Source organism: Eumetopias jubatus, unplaced genomic scaffold (genome assembly GCF_037043125.1).
Source record: "Eumetopias jubatus isolate StellerSeaLion01/CBP00866 unplaced genomic scaffold, mEumJub1_p1.0 scaffold_4, whole genome shotgun sequence".
Classification (NCBI taxonomy): domain Eukaryota; kingdom Metazoa; phylum Chordata; class Mammalia; order Carnivora; family Otariidae; genus Eumetopias; species Eumetopias jubatus.
Window position 1 is genome coordinate 76,639,483 of NW_028274810.1, and position 23,857 is coordinate 76,663,339.

The 23,857-nt window shown below is 51.9% G+C and overlaps 1 protein-coding gene across 2 annotated transcripts in view; it reads right to left on the reverse strand.

Annotated features, from left to right (window-relative positions):
• Positions 1-23,040, reverse strand: part of LOC148164538 (bone morphogenetic protein 8B-like) — a 41,025-nt gene extending 17,985 nt beyond the window's left edge. For both annotated transcript variants that reach the window (XM_088023010.1, XM_088023009.1), the window contains exons 1-3: positions 22,701-23,040; positions 2,279-2,468; positions 1,724-1,872 (exon numbers count right to left, since the gene is read on the reverse strand). In XM_088023010.1, coding sequence (XP_087879136.1) covers positions 1,724-1,872; positions 2,279-2,468; positions 22,701-23,040 — 679 coding nt within the window. The remainder of the gene's footprint in view (positions 1-1,723; positions 1,873-2,278; positions 2,469-22,700) is intronic.
• Positions 23,041-23,857: the final 817 nt, after the last annotated feature.

Here is a 23,857-nt window from a genome sequence, read left to right on the forward strand (position 1 = left end):
TCCCAGGGTCCTGGGATCGAGCCCCGCATCAGGCTCCCTGCTCGGTGGGAAGCCTGCTTTTCCCTCTCCCATTCCCACTGCTTGTGTTCCCTCTCTCGCTGTCTCTCAAATAAATAAATAAAATCTTTTTTTTAAAAAATGGTCACTGGCTCAATCCACGTTTTCCATGATTCCTCCACTACCCACTTTTCTCCATTTCTGCTGCTATCAACAAGCACCTCCCCACTCTCCCCTGCAGGCTGTGTGGCTCCCGGGCCTCTCTGACTTCGCTCTCACCCCCACCCCAGACTACTGTCCCTGCTGATGTCAGGGGGCACGGCCTTTGTTGGATACATATGCTAAGTTTTTATTTTACAATAGTTGACATTTACAACAGAAAAACTGCAAGGACAGTACAGAGTTCCCAGACACCGAGGGCCGGTTTTCCTGGGAAATGTTAACATTGAAGTGAGCGCCGGACACTTGTCACAACTAATGAACACTGGTGTCTGATGATAAACTAAACAGATGTATTCGGATCGCACGGGTCTTCCCCAATGTCCTTTTTCTCCTCCAGGGTCCCATCTGGGATCCCACATCCCGTTGCTACAACTGCTTAGGCTCCTCTGGGCTGTTACAGTATCTCAGACTTTCTTTGTATTTGATGACCTGGACGGTTTTGAGAAGTCTTGTCAGGCATTCTGTAGCATGTCCTTCAATTTGGGTTTGTCTGATGTTTTCCTCATGGGTAGATGGGGTTTTGGGGGGAAGATGACAAGATGAAGGGCCCTTCCCACCCCATCATGTCCACGGGGACGCAGCATGTACAGGACATTCATATGAGCCTTGATCACCTGCTGAGTCGTGCGGTCAGCTCTCTCCTCTGTGAACTTACCACCCCCACCCCGTCCCCACTGTACTTTTGGGGAGCTAAGTCACTACGTGTAGTCACACGGGGGTGAGTGTTGCCCTCCTTGAGGGGTGGCTCAGAGGGCTCTTTTCTAGAAACCTGACTCGGATCCTGACATCTTCCGTTGCTATGCACTACAGGGAGCTACCCTCAACACTCTGACACCGGGCCCGGGTTCACCCACACTCAGAGTGTGCCCTGCAGCTCTCAGTCTCCTCTGCCACCTCGCCTTGGCCTGCCCAGCTCCAGCCACAGCGGCCCCTTGCTGTAGCTCAGATCCACCCATCCTGTGCCCACCTTTGCCCTCTCCCTCCCCACTGCCTACCATGAAGGAGGCTCTCCCCCAGCTACCTGGGGAATGAACGAAGGTGTGAATCCTCTTCCTACAGAGGAGGACACTGAGGGTTAGAAAGTAAGTATCCTGCCAAGGTCACTGGGTTAGAGTGCTGCCGAGCTGGAATTCAAACCCAGGCCTCCCTCTCTGATCTGAGTCTGAGGGTGTAACCATCTCCCCTCGGCCCTGCCCGGTACAGAAACACCCCACATACACAGCTGCTCTTGGGGAGGGACAACGCGGACTCCCTCTTAGTGACTGAAATGTTGGTTCTGCAAAAGGAGAGGAGGGAGACCGCCGTGGTAGGGGGCCTCCTGCTATGGGAACCTCGCCCTCTGCACCCCACTGAGCCCCCAAAGTGGGTAGGGGGTTATCGCTCCAGCCCCTGAGCTGAGAGAGGCCAGGCCTCCAGGGCCAAATGAGGGGGCTGCCGCCAGCTCTACACCAGCAGCGTGGAGAAGCCCCCAGGAGAAGGCCTGCTGCATAACCCTGAGCCTTACCGTCTTCAGTCTCCACATAGAGGCGGAGCCCCAGGTCCTTGTTCCGGCTCAACAACCAGCGGTCACTGGCCGTTGTCACGTCCAGCACCAGCCAGCCCTCGTCCCCAGCTTGGAGCGTCTGAAGATCCAAAAAGAACAAGTCAGACTCCCTGTGGACACGAAAAAACAATTAACTGAGGGCCGGCACAGCTGCCTTTGTTTCCAGTGCCCACCTGGGGGAGCACGTGGGGGCACGTACCCCGCCTGGCTCAGCCTGGGCGCCCCGTGTGCCTTCTCTCACTGTGTCTACTGTACAAAGGTGTTACTGTGCCCAGTACAGATGTGGAAACTGAGTCCCAGGAACTCAGTGACCCGCCCAAGGTCCCACAGCCAGGAGAGCAGGGCAGGGAGTGAGGCAGAACCGATGCTGGGCCTCTCCCCGCAGTGACACAAGGCCTCGGTCAAGTATCCTTCTGCCTCTGAGGGTGTGCTCCCCAGGGAGCTCCCCTTCTGTCCTCTGGGAAGTGTCCCCTCCCCGGCCAGGCTTCCTCGGGGGGCGGGGTGCAGGGTAGGCACCTGTTGGACTGCTCCCTGACCACCTGGAACATGCTGACGTGCAGGGTCCTGTTGAGCAGGTGGGCGCTGGCCAGCTTGTAAATCCGGAACTCGGCGGCCGTGACCGCCTCGCCCTCCGGGATCTGGGCCAGGTCGAAGCTGAACTCCTTCCAGTGGGGCTCCTGGTGGCCCAGGGTGCGGTCACGCTCCACTACAAGACAGAGTGGGGCCGCCGGTCACTAATGCTCTGGGCAGAACAAGGGGGGAGCTGGGGGCCAAGGCAGCCTGGGTGGGGACGGCTCCATCCTCTGCAAAGGGGCTTGCTCCCAGGCTCTGCCTCCTGGGTGCTGAGAGGGTGCGGCAGGGCCGTGTGCTGAGGTGTCCGGCACAGGGCCCGGCACACCGTGGTGTCAGCAAGAGCAGCCTCCGCTTCTGGCCCCCAAGCCCCAAACCCAGCCTGCCTCACCCATCCCCTGCTGGCTCTGGGACCCAAGGATGAGGCAGAGGGCAGGTCCCTCCTCTGGGAAGATTGACATCAGACCCAAGGCAGAAACGGGCCACGGGGGTGGGCAGGGACAGAACCGAGTACAGTCTGAGGCCAGGGCTGTCCAGTCTGCCAATGTGTCTGCTCAGGATCCTGGGGGAGAGGAAGCGTTTGCAGCTGACACTGGGGCTGGGCCTCGAAGGGTGAGAGTGGATGTGCCCCCATATCAAGGGAGGACACTGCAGAGGAAGGACCAGCGTGAACAAAAGTCTAGGGTTGAGGAACAGATGACACAGGCAGGGGAAACAACAGCCATAAAGACAGCAAAAGGTGAAAGGATGGCAGGTCCTGTTTGGGGACAAAGTGGAGGAGGAAGGAGGTCAGAGGGAGACTTGGAAAGGAATAAGAGGGAGCAAGGTAGCAGTGACAGCACCTGGTGACACCTGGTCAGGTCCCAGGGAAGCTGGACGATCCCGTGATGGGGTGCGATCTGAGCAGGCTTCCCAGGGGAGGTGCCACCTGAACTGGCCTTGAAGGATGGGACAGAGTCCTCTGGGGGGCAGGGAGAAGGTGGCAGGGAAGCCATTCTAGGCAGAGGGGACCTCGGAGGCACAGATGTGCAGTGCGGGGGCATCCACAGATCACCGCTGTGGGGGACTGGGGGGGAGTCTGGCTGTGGTCTGACTCTGGAGAGCGGAATTCTGGCCTAGGAGCGCGGGCTGTGCCTCTGGCCAGTGGGGTTCAGGGTTCTGGGCAGCAGGGGCGCGATGTGGTTTTGGGGGGGTGGAGGATAGGCGCGGAGGGGAAGATGATGCACAGGCTGGAGGGGGAGCTGAGGCGGGCCGGTGGCCGGGCCGGTCTGTCTGGGCAGGAGGCTGGGGTGGCGAATCAATCCCACATTTCCCCCGCTGCCCGGAAACGCCCAGGACAGTATATTTAGTACCGTCTCACTTTAGCCTCCTGTCACTTTCAAACGCCGCAAATCTGTGTTTCCGGAAAGCAGGGGCGGGAGCCGCCCAGCACCTTCCCCAAAACCCAACACTGAGATTTTAATTACATGTTTGTGAGTCTTTTTAAAAACTCTCTCTGGCTACTGGGCTCAGTGACCACAAGTCACCAGGCTGGTGGCGGAGGCGGATGTGGGGAGCGCTTCCTGTCCTCGCAGTGGGGACCGGGTCCAGCGAGGAACAGGCAAACAGCTGGGCTGGGCGGGGCCGGTGGACACACGCGCTGACAGGAGGAGGTGGGCTTTTCCTCCCCAGACCGCCGAGGAGAAATAGAACGTCCATGCGCTGACCAGGTGCTGGACACGCAGCGCATGCGCAGCCGGGAGCCAGGCTGCTTGGGAGGCAGTGTCGCGGGTGGGAGCCGTGTCCTCCTGCGCACGCGCAGAGAGCATGGGGGGGGGGGCTCTGGACCCGCACCCAGGGATACGTGCCATGAATACTGACACGCACGTCCCCCTCCTCCCCACAGACACACTCCCACTCCCACACGCACAGCTTTGGTGACAATTTCTGTGGATTCAGGGGCCGCACAGACCACCTCTGTTCCGTGGCCGTGTAAGAATCCCGGATGTGCAGGACGCCATAGGTCTAGGCTGGTGGCTGTGACAGGGTTTGGCCCAGAGCATGAAGAAGAGTGGCTCAGAGCGCAGAACACGGATCCGCACACACGGATCTGCTCCCAAGGCTGTGGGGCTGACGGGCCGGCAGTGGGGCCGTGGGCAATCTCTGTCTGCAGGTCTGCCGCTGATTTCCTGTCGGATCTGGGGGCCGAGGGAACAACCCACGAACCCGCCATCTCCACGGGAGGACCACGCTCTGCGGCCTCCCTCCCTTGCTGACCTGGGGGGCCCACGTGCGTGGGGTCAGGAGAGCCCTGTGCACCTGAACTGACCCCGGGTCCAAGCTTACCCCCTGTGGGTTTGTGAACTCGATGAGCCACCCAGTAGAGCTCAGCACAGGAAACTACCCATCCTGTTGTTCCAGGCAAGCACTAGAAAGTGAGACACTGTTAGGAAAGTGATGCTTTTCATCAGAAACTGATAAAACTTCCTGGAGAGCAGCATCATACTAGACATGCCTGTAACTAGACAAAAGGGAGTGCTCCATCTCTCTATGCTAGAACGGTCTAGGTGTACAGCTTTCCAGCAGCTGCTTCTGTGTATTAGAATTGTATTTATTTATTTATTTTTTTAGGGGGTGGAGGGGCAGAGGGAACAGGAATCGTAAGCAGGCTCCATGCTGGATCTCACAACCCCGAGATCATGACCTGAGCTGACGTCAAGAGTCTTAACTGACTTAACTGACCGAGCCACCCAGGTGCCCCAGAAACAGTATTTCTCAAAAGCTGGTGTTAAGTATCTGGATTTGCCCCTACAGTAGCTCCTGGGCCACTGCCCCTGCTTTTGCCACTAACAGCATTGAGAAATATAGGTGCTCTGGCCTGTAGCTGGAGTTTCTGGTCCAGCCCTGACCCTACCAGTGACCAGATACTTTCCCTGGACTCAGTCTCCTCATCTGTGAAGTGAGTATACTAGGAGTCTTTCCACAGAGGGGCCTGAAAGGGCTTTGGGAGGGGCAGGCATTATCAGGTAGGTAGGAATGATGGCCATTCCATAGGAATAGGAGTTGAGAAGGGGTGCTGGCCTCCAATTTCCTCACTTCATCCCTGTATCAAAGTGATAACATCCTGCCAGCACCAGTAGAACCTTCATGTGTGACTCTCAAGAGCAAAGGGGGAGAAAAGGGACGCTTTCAATTTTCTTTTTCTAAATAAAATTATGGAAAGAAAGGTTATGTAACATAAAAATATTAATTCAACTGAAAGGCATTTGGATGGTTTCAAGGTCCCTCCTTTTCACCTGCCTGACCTTTGTCAAGGCACTTGATTCTCTGGGCCTCAGTATTCACATCTGCAAAAATGACCATTTGATACAGGGTCCAATGAAACTGCAAAAGGCCATGTTTGCTACTGTAGTAGGTAGTTGGTTCTGGTCCAGCAAATGCTTCTAACATATTATACAGGAGCATTTCCTTCTTAGTGCACCTTCATGCCAAGCCTCCACTTCCCCAAGGTCTGGAATCTCCCAAAGATGCCCAGGCTCAGAGAGGCAGCCCCTCAGAACCACCACTGAGGCTGTTCTGGCTCAGGCACAAAACAAACTGACCCTTTATGAAAGTGCTGGAGATTCCAGAACATCAGAGCTCCAAGGACAGAGGTCACCACACAGTCTCCTTCCACTTTCATACACACATAGAGATGGAACCCAGGGATCCTGACTCCCATCTGGGCTGCTCCACTACATCAGGCTGGACCTCCACCATCTGATGTTGAAAGGACAGCATAAAAATCCAGCTGGAAGTGGCCTGTTGCTTCCTCCCACCCCCCTGCCATTGTTGATGGTCTGCAGAGGGAATTTATGGGAAAAGCCAAGGTCTGTACAACGTGATTTCTTGGGTTTTCCCGGACAATTTTTTTTTTGCTACCACTTATGGGGTTGGGAAGTTCATTTCCCAGTTCCCTGGCAGATCTGGCCAGGCTGAAGGAGCACTGGATGCTCCCTGCCTGGCCTATGTTCTGGATCCCAGCCATATAAGCTATGTCTTGCTAGGAATCCTCTCTCTGGGGTGGCCCTGTGGGGACCACTGATGCCTGGGGCAAGATTTCTGGGTAGCCAATTGTTTCCATCTGCAACATCTGGGGCAAGAATTCCTAATCTGGGGGGGTCCCATAATTTCACCTTTGGGCATAGGGGAAAAGACTCCTGACTGTACATGCTCAGGAGGCTTTCTATAACACTCAGTTTTCCCATTCATTTATCCTGGTGACATCCAGGAAAATTAATTCATTTACTCCTACACATTTGAAAGCAGTGCTTCCTGTATGCAGGTTGCTATGGAGGCACTGGGGAAACCACAGCTGGGGACACAGAGCGGCCCCTGCCCCCACTGATGTTACGGAGTTTGCAGTGCGTGGGGAAGCCAGGTAGCAAACAAGGTGATTGTATGTGAGCAGCTATGAAGGACGTCAAGGGAGGGGTGGGACTAGGGATAAGGCAGGAAGGGTGTGTGGGAGTCACTTCATGCTTTTAACTTTATTTTGAGATAATTTTAGGTGATTTAGATTTAGAATAAAGTCTTTGTAAGAACAGAACAGATACTTCCCCTATACTCTTTACCCAGCTTCCCCTAATGATAATATCATACATAACCAAACCACAGCATAATTATCAAAACCACAAAACTGATATTGGCACAAGGCTATTAACTATAGTCTTTTCTAGAATTTTTCCAGGTTTTCCACTATTCATCTTGAATGTTCCTGACTTCCTTCTAGGGTCCCACATCACATTTAACTGTTAGGTCTCCTGGGTCTCCTCTGATCTGTAACAATTGCTAAACTTTCCTTTTCTTTCATGACATTGACACTTTTATTTATTTTTAATTTTTAATTTTTTTTAAAGTAGCCTCCACTTCCCATATGCCCAACCCATGTTGGGCTTGAACTCATGACCCTGAGATCAAGACCCAAGCCGAGATCAAGAGTCAGATGCTTAACAGCTAAGCCACCCAGGTGCCTCAGGACATGGACACTTTCCAAGAGCGCTGGGCAGTTATTTTGTAGCATGCCCTTCAATGTCAGTTTATCTGATGTTTTTCCATTAGACTGAAGTTATGGATTTTGGAGAAAAATATGCACATCAAATTGGACAACATGGTGGTATTATTCCTAGTGATATTAATGGATTCTTTGATTAAGGTGCTGTCCAGGGATTCAAAGAGGCTCTGTGACCTGAGAAGAATCTGATAAAACTCAACAGTTGTTGATGCTATGATAGTCCATGACCCTGTGAGGTGGGCTGGAAGCCACTTGTGGTTTTTAGCAGCCAACAGAGGCTCTTGACAGCCAGCTCCATCGAGACACCTGGGCTTGGCAGGGCATGGGTCCACCATGAGGGACAGACAATGCCACCACTGTTTCCACAGGTACCCTATTTTCTACAAAGCTCCATGTGGAGAAGCAGTCAGAGTTTACTTTCTTAAGTCCATTACTATAGCTCCAGGAAAATTAACAATCACAGGACTCTTGGCCTTCTCCTCCAGCCTCTGATAAAATGATCTCTGCTTTCCACATTTGGTTATGGGTAAGGATGCTGTGTGCTGGAGATGTCCTTGACCATCATGGCCACTGACTACATTCTGCCTTTCTGCCTCTGAGGATCTGCACCTACTACTCACGGGCTACATCGCCAGATGCCACACCCTGAGTCCACCAGTCCAACATCAACAATGGCTTTGGATATTTTTGTGACTTGGACAAAATTTAAGGGTATCCGCATGATCTAAATCTGTCTTGTTTCTGACCAAAAAGTAAGACTTCAAAAGACATCCTCTTCCTTTAGCTCAGAGTGGCTGTTAAGAGAACAGAATCTTCTGTCTGCCCTCAAACTCTTTCCCACCCCCACAGGGCCCCCAGAAGGAGCCCAGGCTCTGGTTCCAGCCCCACCTGAGCTGGCCCGGCCCAACCTCATGGCCTCCTGGGCCTTCTGGCTGCAAACGCCACCGCCTGCAGAGGCCCTCCCTAAAGCACCCTCTCCTGAGTTGCCCCCATCCTGCCCTGTCTAAAGGCTGTTTTCCTCTCAGTCCAGCTGTCAAGGCCCCTCGTCCTCCTCTGACCCCACAGAGATCAGCCTGCTGGCCTCTCCCTTCTTCTGTCCCAGGGGGTCCCCATCTCTGGTTCGTGTGCCCCTCTGGATGGTGAGCAACTGAGGGCAGGACCGCACCATGAGGGGTGGAAGCGGGAGGCTCTCAGTGGACTGTCGTTGAGCTCCTTTTGTTCTGGGCGCCCAGAGAGGGGATGTGTCTGCAGGTTCTTCCCAAGCTCCCCAGGACAGTGGGGCAGCCTGCTGGTCTGGGAATGGCTTCCACAGCACAGCGGGTCTCCACCAGAAGCCCTCACATTTTCACTTTGCTGTGGGACTGGCCCCCTTTCACGGCCAGGCTGCTGAGGTGGAGGGCAGGCTCCCCAGCATCCCAGAGGCAGAGGCACTGGTCCCATCTCGCTAGTCCTGCTAGTGACAAGGAAGAGGGGCCCCCTTCAGACCTAAAGCAAGACCCAGGTCTCCGTGGCTGGTGCGTGCCCAGGGAGGAACTGCAAAAACAATCACCTACCAATTCTGCATCTGAAGGGCTTCTTCCTCCCACCCAGAAATCTCAGTGCTGCCCAGAGGAGGCCAAGGCTTCATTTCTAAGGTATTTTTAGTCAGTTTTCATTACTGACTTTTTTCAAGAGCTGCTTCCATAAATGGCTCTGCACTCATGATTGCCGGCCCAGGCCTCAGATGGCTTTAGACCCCAAATTAAAAGGGAACACCCGCACACTCCACCACATCAAGTTGGTCAGGGCCAAAAATAGATCCAAGGAGATTGAGCAAGGATATGATTCCCCAGTGCAAATCCGGGGAAAGAACTGAACGGTGGGAGTTTTCCAGAAAGATGTGGTCACAGTGACACATCCCTCTCTCCCATGGGGAATGGGTTCCCATGAGGAGGTGGATTGGGTGTACCTCCCTGTCCTGGGCCTCAGCACTGGAGGAGCCCCCATCAGTGGGCAGGGGTGGGCACATTCTTTGGTCAGAGCACAAAGGCCTTCAGGGCAAACCTGAATAGATGGGGAAACTGAGGCTCAGAGGGCCAAAGACTTATCAGGGGTCACGTGTCAGGTTAGGGCCCTTTCAGTGGACCTTCAGACTTGATGATGTGACATGAGTGGCCCTAGATTCCCTCTAGGTGGCGATATTGGGATGGGGGGGTCACCTGTTAATGAGGTTCTCCTATCAATGCCCCCCCTTCAGAATGCCTGCTGAAGCCACCTTCCTCCAGGCAGGGCCCTGGGAGGACTGGAGGTCCCAGGGAAGCCTCCAGGGAGATGCCCACCCATGGTGGGCCTCCACAAAGACAGGGAGGGCAGGCCCTGCTCTGGCCCGGCTGACCAGGCCCAGGCCCCCGCCCCTGCTCTCAGCCCCTGCCTCCCCGCTGTGTTCCTCCTCCCTTCACTTTGCTGGTCTGCCCTGTGCACCTGCCACACAGGGCCTGGGGTGCTCGGTGGGAGGGGGGATGCCATGAAGAGTCAGATCGGGCCCCTGTTCGCAGGTTGTTCACGGTTTCTCAGGGAGCAGGAGAAAGAGGGGCAAGACATGGCTCTGAATGAGGCAGGCAGAAGGTGACTCAAATCCTAAGAGAAATACATAGGATGGGGGATGGGACTTGCAGCATAGAAGGAGCCTGTCTCTTTAGGAGTAGTTGGGGCCGAAACAGTCAGACTTATGGAAACTTCTGCCCACCCCTTTATAAGTAGAAATGGAGGTGAAGGTATTGTATGCAGAGGGTTCAAAATGAGCAGAGGCACAGCAGGGTGCAACATATTAGCCCTCGGTTAGTAAGTTCCTGCCATGTGACAAGCAGCTAGCCAGCCTCACTGCACATTTTGCCTAGTTCTGCACAACCCTGGGAGTGAGGCCTTATTCACCTGGTCTTAAAGGTGAGGAAATGAGGCTCCAAGACTTTAAAAAGCACCTGCGTAACATTTCCTAGCTCCCAAGTGGCAGAGTCAGGATTAAAATTCGGGTTTACAACAGCCCCATACATGTGTGCATGTTCACGGCACCTTCACTCACAACCCAAAACTAGAAACAATCCAATGTCCATTAATAAAAACGGATAAATGCATATACTTATGGAATGCAATACAACCCAATTATAAAAAAAGAACTATGTGGGTGCCTGGCTGGCTCAGTCAGAAGAGCATCTGACTCTTGATTTGCTATCAGGGTTGTGAGTTTGAGCCCCACACTGGGTGTGGAGATTACCTAAAAGAAAAAAAAACTTAAAAAAGAACTACAGAGAACTTTTAGAAGCCGGCTCCGCTGAGGGACATCGCTCCAGTGGCTAAGCGGGAGGTGGGGGTGGGGGGGGGTGGAACCCTCGCGGGACAGTGTGGTCTCAGGACCCTCGGGGCCACAGGAAGACCGGGGGTGCCTGAGTGCGGCAGAGCTCCCAGGTATTGGAGCGGGGAAGCCAGCTGCAGAGACGGAGCCGAGGCGCGGCCTCTCAGCTCGGGGTTGCCATAGACTGTGATCCGCGGTACAGTCGGGCCACTGCTCCTCCAGCAGGGACCCAACAAGCCGCAGATCCGGGGAAACTCCCCTTCCTCCCCGGGGAGGAGTGGCGCGGGAGCGCACCGCAGGGATCTGCTGGGTTTGGAGACTCCACACTGAGTCGGGTGCCAGAGATAGAAACGCTCGGTCACAGGCCGGGTGAGCACGCAGTGCGGCCGGAGACCAGGGAGACGGGACTGACTGCTTTTCTCTGGGGGCGTACTGAAGAGCGGGGCCCCGAGTTCTCAGCTCCTCTGAGTGGAGATTGGGAGGCCACCATTTTCACCCTGGTCCTCCAAAGCTGTACCAGAGTTCGGAGGGAACAAAAGCTCCTGAGAGCAAACCCGAACAGCTTGCTTAGCCAGGACCGACAAGGGCGGGGCAATTCGGCCTACGGCAAAGACATTTGGAAACCACGGCAACAGGCCCCTCCCCCAGAAGATCTGCACGAACAGCCAGCAAGCCAAGACCAAGTTTACCGATCAGGGAGACCGGGAGAACTCCAGCGCTAGGGGAATACTGCAACATAGAATTCATGGCTTTTTTTTTTTTTTTTTTACCATGATTCATTAGTTTTTCAAAGTTAATTTTTTTAAACTTTTTTTTTAATTTTTCTTTTTCCCTTTTTCAACCAACATCTTATCAATCCCTTTTTTTAAAAGAACATTTTTTATTTTTCATTTTTAGAGTCATATTTTATCCCTTCATGGTAGTTACCCTTATTTTTGGCATATATATATAAGTTGTTCTCTCTTTAAAATTTTGAGATACAGTTTCTTCTAACAGATCAAAATATACCCTAAATCACTAGTGTATGGCTTTGTTCTAGTCTCCTGCCTGATCACATTCTCTCCCCTTTTTTTTCTTTTTTTTTAAATCTTCTTCTTTCTTTTTTCAAACAACTTATCATATCAATTCCTTTTATAAAATCTTTTATAATTTTCATCTTTACAGTCACCTTCCATCCCTTCATTGTATCAACCCTTATTTTGTACATATATAAGTCTTTCTTCCTTTAAAATTTTAGGAGGCATTTTTTTCTAACAGACCAAAATACACCCAAAATCTAGTGTGTGGCACTGATTTATGCACTAGCCTGATCATATTTGATCATATTCGGGTTTTTTTGTATTGTTCTGTTTTTGTATTTCTTTTTTTTTCTTTCTTTTCTCTTTTTTTTTTTCTTTCCTTCCCTTTCTTTTCCCCTGCTTTCAGGTCTTTTCTGATCTGTATAGAGTATATTTGCTGGGGACGTTGTTAACCTGTTAGCATTTTGTTCTCTCATTCATCTATTCTCCTCTGGACAAAATGACAAGACGAAAAAAATCACCTCAGCAAAAAGAACAAGAGATAGTACCATCATCCAGGGACCTACTCAACACGGACATTAGTACGATGTCGGACCTAGAGTTCAGAATCATGACTTTAAAGATACTAGCTGGGCTTGAAAAAAGCGTGGAAGTTATTAGAGAAACCCTTTCTGGAGAAATAAAAGAACTAAAATCTAACCAAGTCGAAATCAAAAAGGCTATTAATGAGGTGCAATAAAAAATGGGGGCACTAACTGCTAGGATAAATGAGGCAGAAGAGAGAATCAGCGATATAGAAGACCAAATGATGGAAAATAAAGAGGCTGAGAAAAAGAGAGAGAAACAACTACAAGATCATGAGGGCAGAATTCAAGAGATAAGCGATACCATAAGACGAAACAACATTAGAATACTTGGGATCCCAGAAGAAGAAGAAAGAGAGAGAGGGGCAGAAGGTATATTGGAGCAAATAATAGCAGAGAACTTCCCTAATGTGAGGAAGGAAACAGGCTTCAAAATCCAGGAGGCACAGAGAACCCCTCTCAAAATCAATAAAAATAGGTCAACACCCCGACATCTAATAGTAAAACTTACGAGTCTCAGAGACAAAGAGAAAATCTTGAAAGCAGCTCAGGAGAAGAGATATGTAACCTACAATGGTAGAAACATTAGACTGGCAACAGATCTATCCACAGAGACCTGGTAGGCCAGAAAGGACTGGCATGGTATCTTCAGAGCACTAAACGAGAAAAATATGTAGCCAAGAATACTATATCCAGCTAGGCTCTCATTGAAAATTGAAGGAGAGATAAAAAGCTTCCAGGACAAACAAAAACTAAAGGAATTTGCAAACACAAAACCAGCCCTCCAAGAAATATTGAAAGGGGTCCTCTAAGCAAAGAGAGAGCCTAAAAGCAGCATAGATCAGAAAGAAACAGAGACAATATACAGTAACAGTCACTTTACAGGCAATACAATGGCACTAAATTCATACCTTTCAATAGTTACCCTGAATGTAAATGGGCTAAATGCCCCAATCAAAAGACACAGGCTATCAGATTGGATTAAAAAACAAGACCCATCAATATGCTGTCTGCAAGAGACTCATTTTAGACCCAAAGACACCCCCAGATTGAAAGTGAGGGGGTGGAAAACTATTTACCATGCTAATGGACACCAAAAGAAAGCTGGGGTGGCAATCCTTATATCAGACATATTAGATTTTAAAACAAAGACTGTAATAAGAGATGAGGAAGGACACTATATCCTACTTAAAGGGTCTATCCAACAAGAAGATCTAACAATTGTAAATATCTATGCCCCTAACATGGGAGCAGCCAATTATATAAGGCAATTAGTAACAAAAGCGAAGAAACACATTGACAACAATACAGTAATAGTGGGGGACTTTAACACCCCCCTAACTGAAATGGACAGATCATCTAAGCAAAAGATCAACAAGGAAATAAAGACTTTAAAAGACACACTGGACCAAATGGACTTCACAGACATATTCAGAACATTCCATCCCAAAGCAACGGAATACACATTCTTCTCTAGTGCCCATGGAACATTCTCCAGAATTGATCACATCCTAGGTCACAAATCAGGTCTCAACCGGTACCAAAAGCTTGGGATTATTCCCTGCATCTTTTCAGACCACAATGCTTTGAAACTAGAACTCAATCACAAGAGGAAAGTCGGAAAGAACTCAAATACATGGAGGCTAAAGAGCATCCTACTAAAGAATGAATGGGTCAACCAGGAAATTAAAGAAGAATTAAAAAAATTCATGGAAACCAATGAAAATGAAAACACAACTGTTCAAAATCTTTGGGATACAGCAAAGGCAGTCCTGAGAGGAAAGTATATAGCAATACAAGCCTTTCTCAAGAAACAAGAAAGGTCTCAAATACACAACCTAACCCTACACCTAAAGGAGCTGGAGAAAGAACAGCAAAGAAAGCCTAAACCCAGCAGGAGAAGAGAAATAATAAAGATCAGAGCAGAAATCAATGAAATAGAAACCAAAAGAAGAGTAGAACAGATCAACGAAACTAGGGACTGGTTCTTTGAAAGAATTAACAAGATTGATAAACCCCTGGCCACACTTATCAAAAAGAAAAGAGAAATGACCCAAATCAACAAAATCATGAATGAAAGAGGAGAAATCACAACCAACACCAAAGAAATACAAACAATTATAAGAACATATTATGAGCAACTCTATGCCAGCAAATTAGATAACCTGGAAGAAAGGGGTGCATTCCTAGAGATGTATCAACTACCAAAATTGAACCAGGAAGAAATAGAAAACCTGAACAGACCTATAACCACTAAGGAAATTCAAGCAGTCATCAAAAATCTCCCAAGAAACAAAAGCCCAGGGCCAGATGGCTTCCCAGGGGAATTCTATCAGACATTTAAAGAAGAATTAATACCTATTCTTCTGAAACTGTTCCAAAAAATAGAAATGGAAGGAAAACTTCCAAACTCATTTTATGAGGCCACCATTACCTTGATCCCAAAACCAGACAAAGACCCTATCCAAAAGGAGAATTACAGACCAATATCCTTGATGAACATGGATGCAAAAATTCTCACCAAAATACTAGCCAATAGAATCCAACAGTACATTAAAAGGATTATTCACCATGACCAAGTGGGATTTATCCCTGGGCTGCAAGGCTGGTTCAACATCCGCAAATCAATCAACGTGATACAATACATTAACAAAAGAAAGAACAAGAATCATATGATCCTCCCAACAGATGCAGAAAAAGCATTTGACAAAGTACAGCATCCTTTCTTGATCAAAACTCTTCAGAGTATAGGGATAGAGGGTACATACCTCAACATCATAAAAGCCATCTATGAAAAACCTACAGCAAATATCATTCTCAATGGGGAAAAGCTGAGAGCTTTTCCCCTAAGGTCAGGAACGTGGCAGGGATGTCCACTCTCACCACTGCTATTCAACATAGTATTAGAAGTCCTAGCCACAGCAATCAGACAACAAAAAGAAATCAAAGGCATCCAAATCGGCAAAGAGGAAGTCAAACTCTCACTCTCTGCAGATGATATGATACTGTATGTGGAAAACCCAAAAGACTCCACCCCAAAACTGCTACAACTCATACAGGAATTCAGTAAAGTAGCAGGATATAAAATCAATGCACAGAAATCAGTGGCATTCCTATACACCACCAACAAGACAGAAGAGAGACAAATCAAGGAGTCGATCCCATTTACAATTGCACCCAAAACCATAAGATACCTAGGAATAAATTTAACCAAAGAGGCAAAGGATCTGTACTCAGAAAACTATAAAATACTCATGAAAGAAATTGAAGAAGACACAAAGAAATGGAAAAACATTCCATGCTCATGGATCAGAAGAACAAACATTGTGAAGATGTCAATGCTACCTAGAGCAATCTACGCATTCAATGCAATCCCCATCAAAATACCATCCACTTTTTTCAAAGAAATGGAACAAATAATCCTAAAATTTGTATGGAACCAGAAGAGACCCCGAATAGCCAGAGGACTATTGGCGAAAAAGAAAAGCAAAGCTGGCGGCATCACAATTCCGGACTTCCAGCTCTATTACAAAGCTGTCATCATCAAGACAGTATGGTACTGGCACAAAAACAGACACATCGATCAATGGAACAGAATCGAGAGCCCAGAAATGGACCCTTCAACTCTGAGGTAAACTAATCTTCGACAAAGCAGGAAAGAATGTCCAATGGAAAAAAGACAGTCTCTTCAACAAATGGTGTTGGGAAAATTGGACAGCCACATGCAGAAGAATGAAACTGGACCATTTCCTTACACCACACACAAAAATAGACTCCAAATGGTTCAAAGACCTAAATGTGAGACAGGAGTCCATCAAAATCCTAAAGGAGAACACAGGCAGCAACCTCTTCGACCTCAGCCGCAGCAACTTCTTCCTAGAAACATCGCCAAAGGCAAGGGAAGCCAGGGCAAAAATGAACTATTGGGATTTCATCAAGATAAAAAGCTTCTGCACAGCAAAAGAAACAGTCCACAAAACCAAAAGACAACCGACAGAATGGGAGAAAATATTTGCAAATGACATATCAGATAAAGGGCTAGTATCCAAAATCTACAAAGAACTTATCAAACTCAACACCCAAAGAACAAATAATCCGATCAAGAAATGGGCAGAAGACATGAACAGACATTTTTCCAAAGAAGACATCCAAATGGCCAACAGACACATGAAAAAGTGCTCAACATCGCTCGGCATCAGGGAAATCCAAATCAAAACCTCAATGAGATACCACCTCACACCAGTCAGAATGGCTAAAATTAACAAGTCAGGAAATGACAGATGCTGGCGGGGATGTGGAGAAAGGGGAACCCTCCTATACTGTTGGTGGGAATGCAAGCTGGTGCAGCCACTCTGGAAAACAGTATGGAGGTTCCTCAAACAGTTGAAAATAGAGCTACCCTATGATCCAGCAATTGCACTACTGGGTATTTACCCCAAAGATACAAATGTAGGGATCCGAAGGGGTACGTGCACCCCAATGTTTATAGCAGCAATGTCCACAACAGCCAAACTGTGGAAAGAGCCAAGATGTCCATCGACAGATGAATGGATAAAGAAGATGTGGTATATATACACTATGGAATATCATGCAGCCATCAAAAGGAATGAGATCTTGCCATTTGCAACGATGTGGATGGAACTGGAGGGTGTTATGCTGAGTGAAATAAGTCACTCAGAGAAAGACATGTATCATATGACCTTACTGATATGAGGAGTTCTTAATCTCAGGAAGCAAACAGTGTTGCTGGAGTGGTGGGGGGTGGGAGGGATGGGGTGGCTGGGTGATAGACATTGGGTAGGGTATGTGCTATGGCGAGCGCTGTGAATTGTGCAAGACTGCTGAATCACAGATCTGTACTTCTGAAACAAATAATGCAACATATGTTAAGAAAAAAGAAAAAGAAGAAGACAGGAGGGGAAGAATGAAGGGGAGTAAGTCGGAGGGGGAGACGAACCATGAGAGACGATGGACTCTGAAAAACAAACTGAGGGTTCTAGAGGGGAGGGGGGTGGGGGGATGGGTTAGCCTGGTGATGGGTATTAAAGAGGGCACGTTCTGCGTGGAGCAGTCGGTGTTATGCACAAACAATGAATCACGGAACACTACATCAAGAACTAATGATGTAATGTATGGTGATTAACATAACAATAAAAAATTTAAAAAAAAAGAATACATGAAGAAATCTGCATTAAAAAAAGAACTACAGATACAACGATAACAAGCACGAATCACAAAAAAATTATGTTGAGTGAAACACTAGATATAAGAGCGCATACTGTGGGTGCCTGGGTGGCTCAGTTGGTTAAGCGTCTGCCTTCAGCTCAGGTCATGATCCCGGAGTCCCTGGATCGAGTCCCACATCGGGCTCCCTGCTCAGCAGGGAGTCTGCTTCTCCCTCTGACCCTCCCTCCTCTTGTGCTCTCTCTCTCTCTCAAATAAATAAATAAAATCTTAAAAAAAAAATAAGAGCGCACACTGTATGACCCCAGGTGCAAGAAGCCAAAGACAGTTGACATGAATACATTGTGATAGAAGTCCGAGAGTGGTTGCCTGGGGGCGATGGGCTGGTGACAAAAGGATCCCCAGGGGCACCCATGTCACCTGTTTCTATGTGGTCTGAACGCTGTATATTGAGCATGTCTTATTTTTGTAACGTCCAACCAATAAAGACACTTTAAATAGGATTCTCAGTTTACAACATACAATCAAGACAATCCAATTCAGCAACACTTAATGCACCTAATGATGGGCCAGGCGCCCACCTGGGTGGAGAGGCAGCTTCTATACAGAAGAGCAGAGGAGACAGGGAGCAGACCTGCTGGGCGGCCTTGGGAAAATCACCTAACTTCTCTGAGCTTCACTCTCCTCTTCTCAAAACATAGATGTGACCATAACTGTGATGCAGATGAAGGCACAGACCTGGAGGTTCTGGGCACGTGATCCTCACCAGGAACCATCTCACATGGTCCCTGAACAGTCCCGCTGGGTGGGTACCCTGAGTGCCTCCACTTTACAAAGAAACTGTGGCTCCTGGAGGTGGCCTGGAAGGCCCAGATCACACTCACAGCAGGCAGCGGCATCAAGATGCAGATTCTGTCTGAGTCCCAGGTCAGAACCCCCCACCCAGGTCCGCTCTGCCCTCCCCTTGTCCTTCCACTCCTGGCTTCCAGATAGGGGGTGTCACCGTCTAGACCACTCGACAACCATCTCTGTGGCTTATCCATTTACTGTTTGCTCCCCCCAGAAGGGTGGTTCCACGAGGAGGACTTGGTTAGGCTCACTGTCACATCCCAGTAACTAGAACTGTGCCTGGCACGGAGCGGCTACCACACGACTATTTGTTGAGCGAATTCATGAAAAATGAAAGAATTCCTGAGTAGAGAACCAAAGAGGGAAACCTGGGTGGCTCAGTCCGTTGAGCGTCTGCCTTCGGCTCAGGTCATGATCCCAGGGTCCTGGGATGGAGCCCTTCAGCTCCTTGCTCAGCGGGGAGGCTGCTTCTCCCTCTGCCGGCTCTGCCGGCTGCTCTCCCTGCTTGTGCTCGCTCACTCTCTCTGACAAATAAATTCTTTAAAAACAAATTTTTTTTAAATAGAGAAAAAAAAAAGAATGAAAGAAAGGGACCCTGGGGTCATGGAGACCAAGCATTGCCCCTTCAAGGTCACAGGGCTGAGGAGGACGTGCACCAGGTCCCTCATTTCCACTAAGCCCTGCCGCTCCCCAGTCCAACACCTCAGCTCAACAGCCCCGTCCTCGGCTGCCCGAGGCTCGGGAGTAAGTCTGGTCAGAGAAGGGTCGGGACAACAGTGAAGACGGCTCTGTGCATTTCTGGCTAGACCTCTGCCTGCAGGGCTGTTTGTGCCTCCGTTTCTCAACCGGGAACACGGCACCTGCTGTCCCTCTGACTCAAGGTGGAGAAGGACCAGGAGGAACATGCAGAGCTGGCCATTCCTGCCTCATTCCTCCCTCACCACTGGCTGGACCGGCCCGAGGTGCCCGAGGTACAGCCAGTCAGACCCACGCTCCAGCCCAGGGCAGGGGGTGGTGCTGTGAGGAGCTGTCCCCAACACAGGGCCACGGGGTCAGGGCTGGGAGGCCCCTCATTTTCTGATACGTCACTGTGAACTGGACGAGAAAACAGAGGCCCAGGGAGGGAAGGGAGGTGACTCGGGACAGGAAGGAATCCGTGGCGGGTCCAGGCGGTATAAGAACGTGAGTGTTGCCTCCCAGCTCAGGGCTCTCCTCTCCCTGAGCACAGGAACACCCAGGACGGACCGCGTCTGCTCCACATGGGTACCGGCCCCCATTCTCGTGTCCTGACCAAGGGGAGCCAAGAGTGTACAGTCTGAGACTGACAGGCCAGGCAGGGGTCCCAGCTCTGACCACAGCCCTGGCCTCTATACAGAGACACCGTCAGCCATGACACGGCTTCCTTAAGCATCTGCTTGGGCACAGAGGCCTGACCCACAGGCCGGAGACCTGTGACAGGCCCGTGGGCTCTGGGTCCCACAGGCTGCCGTGGGTGGTCAGGGACCTAGCAGGTACCAGGTCTGGCTTCTCGGGAGCCAGATGGGGCCAGTAGGAGAGGTGGAGCTGGAGACACAGGTACCGGAGCTGGGGCGTGGGCGCGGATAGCGCAGCGACTCTACCATTAGACTCGTGGTGGTTCAAGGGCCTGGGCCTCCAAACAAGCAAAGAATCCTGCTAGGTGCCTAACCCGAAGGGGTTCGACCTGCCCCCACAGCCTAGGTAATTACCAGTTAAAACCACTCAAACTGAAAGAGTTCTACTAGTGCAATTAGCACATCAGAATAAAGAAGGCCCTTCTGACAGCTGGCTGGGCCCGCCCACAGACAGGGCTTCCGCTGAACAAAGATCTGCTTGTTAAGCCCACAGCGTCCGAGGCCTTAGATCTTAATGAAACACGCACAGACAGCGTGGGAAGAAGCTGGCATCTGGAATCCACAGGCCCTGGATGACGTCATGGATGTGCTGTGTGGCCCTGGGCTGGCCATTTAATCTCTCTGAGCCCATGAAAAGGGGGCTGGTAAAAGAGCTCACACGTTACTAGATGGATGAAACAAAGACTCTCCAGGCTACAGAATTTCAAGTGCTAGTTTTCATTCTAAAAATAGATATAGGGACGCCTGGGTGGCTCAGTTGCTTAAGCGGCTGCCTTCGGCTCAGGTCATGATCCCCAGGTCCCAGGATCGAGTCCCACATCGGGCTCCCTGCTCAGCGGGGAGCCTGCTTCTCCCTCTGCCTGCTGTTTGCCCCGCTTGTGCTCACTCTCTCTCTGACAAATAAATAAAATCTTTTTAAAAAATTAAAAATAAATAAATAATAGAAATTGATATAGACACCTTTTGGTTTGCTTTTAAAATCTGTTTCTGGGTTGTACATAAGAAGTGTGGGACATTCCCAACACACCCAGCCAAGGCTGGACAGCAGCTGGGAGGGACTGGGGTCAGCAGGGACCAGGCCAGGTGCACCTACAAGAAGGCTGACTTTCTGCTCCTCCCATCTATCAACCAATGACACAATAACCTTGACGATGTATTGATCTCTACGAGCCTCATTTTACAAGGAAGGATCTGTGACTCCAAGACGGCAAGGGACTTGCCTAAGGTCACACAGCAGAGGCAGGAGAGAAATCAGACTTGTCTGAGCTAAGGGTGCTGCTGGATTCACAATAGCTCCTACCAAGGCTGTGCATGCCTTGACCAAGGTGATACTGGGGAAGCAGGACATTGGCTGGGCAGTGACTCACTCTAATGGATGTTGCCCTTAGGGACATTCTCAGGATGACTGTGTCCACAACCCCTCTTGGTTCTGAGCCCCAGGTCAGCTTGTCCTGAGGACAGGGCTCTAGCCTCAGTTCCACACGTGGTCTCTTTTGTCCTGAGTCTCCACCCTGCCCTTAACCTGGAAGGTGGCATTCAGAACCCACTGACCAAGTCCTGTGCCTGGGACCTGGCTCTCAGCAGAGGTTAACAGCCACTTCCTGCTGCTCACACCCCACCTCAGCCACCCACCAGCTCTGGGGTGTGGGGGACAGAGGTCTCCCTGGCTGTCCACTCTGCCTGCCCTAGTAGAGGAAGCAAATGGCTGAAAACCCCACAAAACCTGCTGCTGCTCCATCCCCTGGGTTTCTCTGCCTAAACCCCTCTGGAAGCTCTCTCCACCCTGAAAGCCTGCCCTCCTGACAGTAGCAATATCGCCTCCTTGAGGACTGGATGTAGGGCCAAACAACCTGAGCCTGTCCTGTTGGGCTAGGGAGAGGCTGTGCTATCCTGGGCATGACATTGCCTCTCTGAGCTTCAGCGTCCTCATCTGGGAGATGGGGATGAGTATCATTTCTGTTCCCAGGGTTGTGCGGAGGGGTAAGACTGTAGGTGAAGGGATGCTGGTGGCCTTGGCAAAGGTCCTGTCTCCACCCCAGCCTGAGCTGCAGTCCTTGAATCCCCAGATCCAGTCTGGTGTCTGCTCCAGCCCAGACCCCTGGCCCTCACTGGCCACAGACAGAAAGCAAAGCAGATAGGGGACGTTCACGACTGTAGATTAAAGAGCATTTAGTAATGGGAAAGACATCTTTGAGTACTCTAACCACAAATGGCTCCACGACTTGGAGAAAAAAATTCCGCAGAAAGGAAAGGCTGGGCTTTGTGTGGAAGAACGACGAGGGTCCAAGGGGCCTACTGGGTCCTTCCACCGGTCTGGACACTCACTGCATGCCAGTCATGTCCCAGGTGCTAGGCCCAGGGTGACAAGATCAGGGATTGCCCCACTGAGCTCAGAGTGTACTCCTGCCCCGCCCGCTGCCCTGACAGCCACACCCTCACCTACAGGAGCTGGGGCTCTGGCCAGGGAACAGGCAGCTGTGCACTCCACGACACCTGGGTTCTCAGCTCCGGTCACTTTGATGATGTGACCGGGGCTTTCCACACTGAACTTTGTCCCTCTCTCCAGTACCGCCCTTATCACTGTGACAGCATCCCGGCCTGTTTACTCATCTGTCTCCCCAGGACCAGACGGTCTTCCTGGCACTGCCCGGTCCACCCGACATGAGATGATGATTCCTACCCTCGGGTGTGTTCGGGAGCGGGACGAATGCGCACATCCCTGCGACTCACATTCGCGCCTCTGCCCCTGCCGGTCCCCCAACCCACGAGGCCCACAGTCCTTGGACTTGGTGGCCCTGAGCCCCACACTTCCCACCCTCTGTGGGGGCGTGGCCACGACCAGGGGGCACCTGTTCGCGGCAGCGGCGCACACAGGCCAAGTTGGTGCACCGGCCCCTGTCGCCCGTGCTGGGTCCCGGGGCCCCGTCCGCACCCGCGCGTCCACGCGGAGGCCGCACGGTCACCGGGGCCCCGGACGCCCACCCGGCGGCCGCACTCACCCATGTTGACGAAGCTCATGACCAGGTCGGCGCGGCCCGGGGGCCGCTCCGGGGGGCCGCCGTCCTCGTCGTCGTCGTCGGCCATGGCGTGGTACAGGTCCAGCATGAAGAGCGGCGCCGACGCGGGCAGCCGGGCGGCGGCGGGCGGCGCGCGGGGGCGGGGCCGGGGCCGCCCGGGCAGCCCCAGCACCGCCAGGATCTCGCGCTGCATGTCGCGGCGCTCGCGCGGGCCCAGGCGGCGGGCCGGGCAGCCGGCCGGGGGGCGCGGGCCGGGGCCGCCGCCGCTCAGCGCGCACAGGGCCAGGCCCACGAGCCACAGCGGTCCGGGACGCGCGGCCATGGCGGGCCGGGCGGGCGCTCAGCGGGCGCGCATCTGCTCCGCGGCCGAGCCGGGGCCGGGGCCGGGGCCGCCCCGACGGCGAGCGGCGGGCGAGGCTCGGGGTCGGCGGTCGGGCGGGCTCGCCGGGGCCGCGGCGCTGTCTCGGCGCGCCTCCCGCGCCGCACCTGCTGGGCTCCCGGCGGCGTCGACGAGGCCTCCGCCGCCTCACGGTAGGAGCTCCTTCGGGGAGCGGGGACAGGAAGCCAATCTGTCTGTGGCCGCCGTGCCGTCAGGCCGCTGCTGCCGAGGCCGGCTCAGAGGCAGGGGCGGCGGGCAAGCTCCCGTCGGCGTCTCCTCAGTGGGACCAGCCGTCTGCGCCGCGCGCCCCGCCTCCGCCGCCCGTGGGGCCCGCGCGCCGCCGTCGGGCCCCGCCCCCTCCGGCTTCGACCAATGGGGGCGCGGGGCGGGGCCAAGGCCGCGGAACCCTCGCCGCGGGAAGGGGCTGGGGATCTCGGTTGGTGTCGCGGGTGCTGGCGACCCGGAGATGTGAGCCGTTTTTGAGAGCTGGACGGGTCTGGTGAGGGGTCCCCCGTCCAGCCGTCGGAACTTCGGGGCCGTGCTGGGCTCCTCTCCTAGCCACTGGGGGCGTCGTCGGGCGAGCGAGGGGCCTCGGCCTGGGGACCCCAGGGTAGAGGCCCTGTCCGGGGAAATCTGGGAGCTGCACTCCCGCGGGGCGCGTCCTCGAACCCTCTCGCCCGGGCGGGGATCTGGAGTCTCCGTCCCGCCTGCGGAGCGACCCGGCGGCAGTCCCGCCTGGTGCGCATTGTGTCGCTCCGGG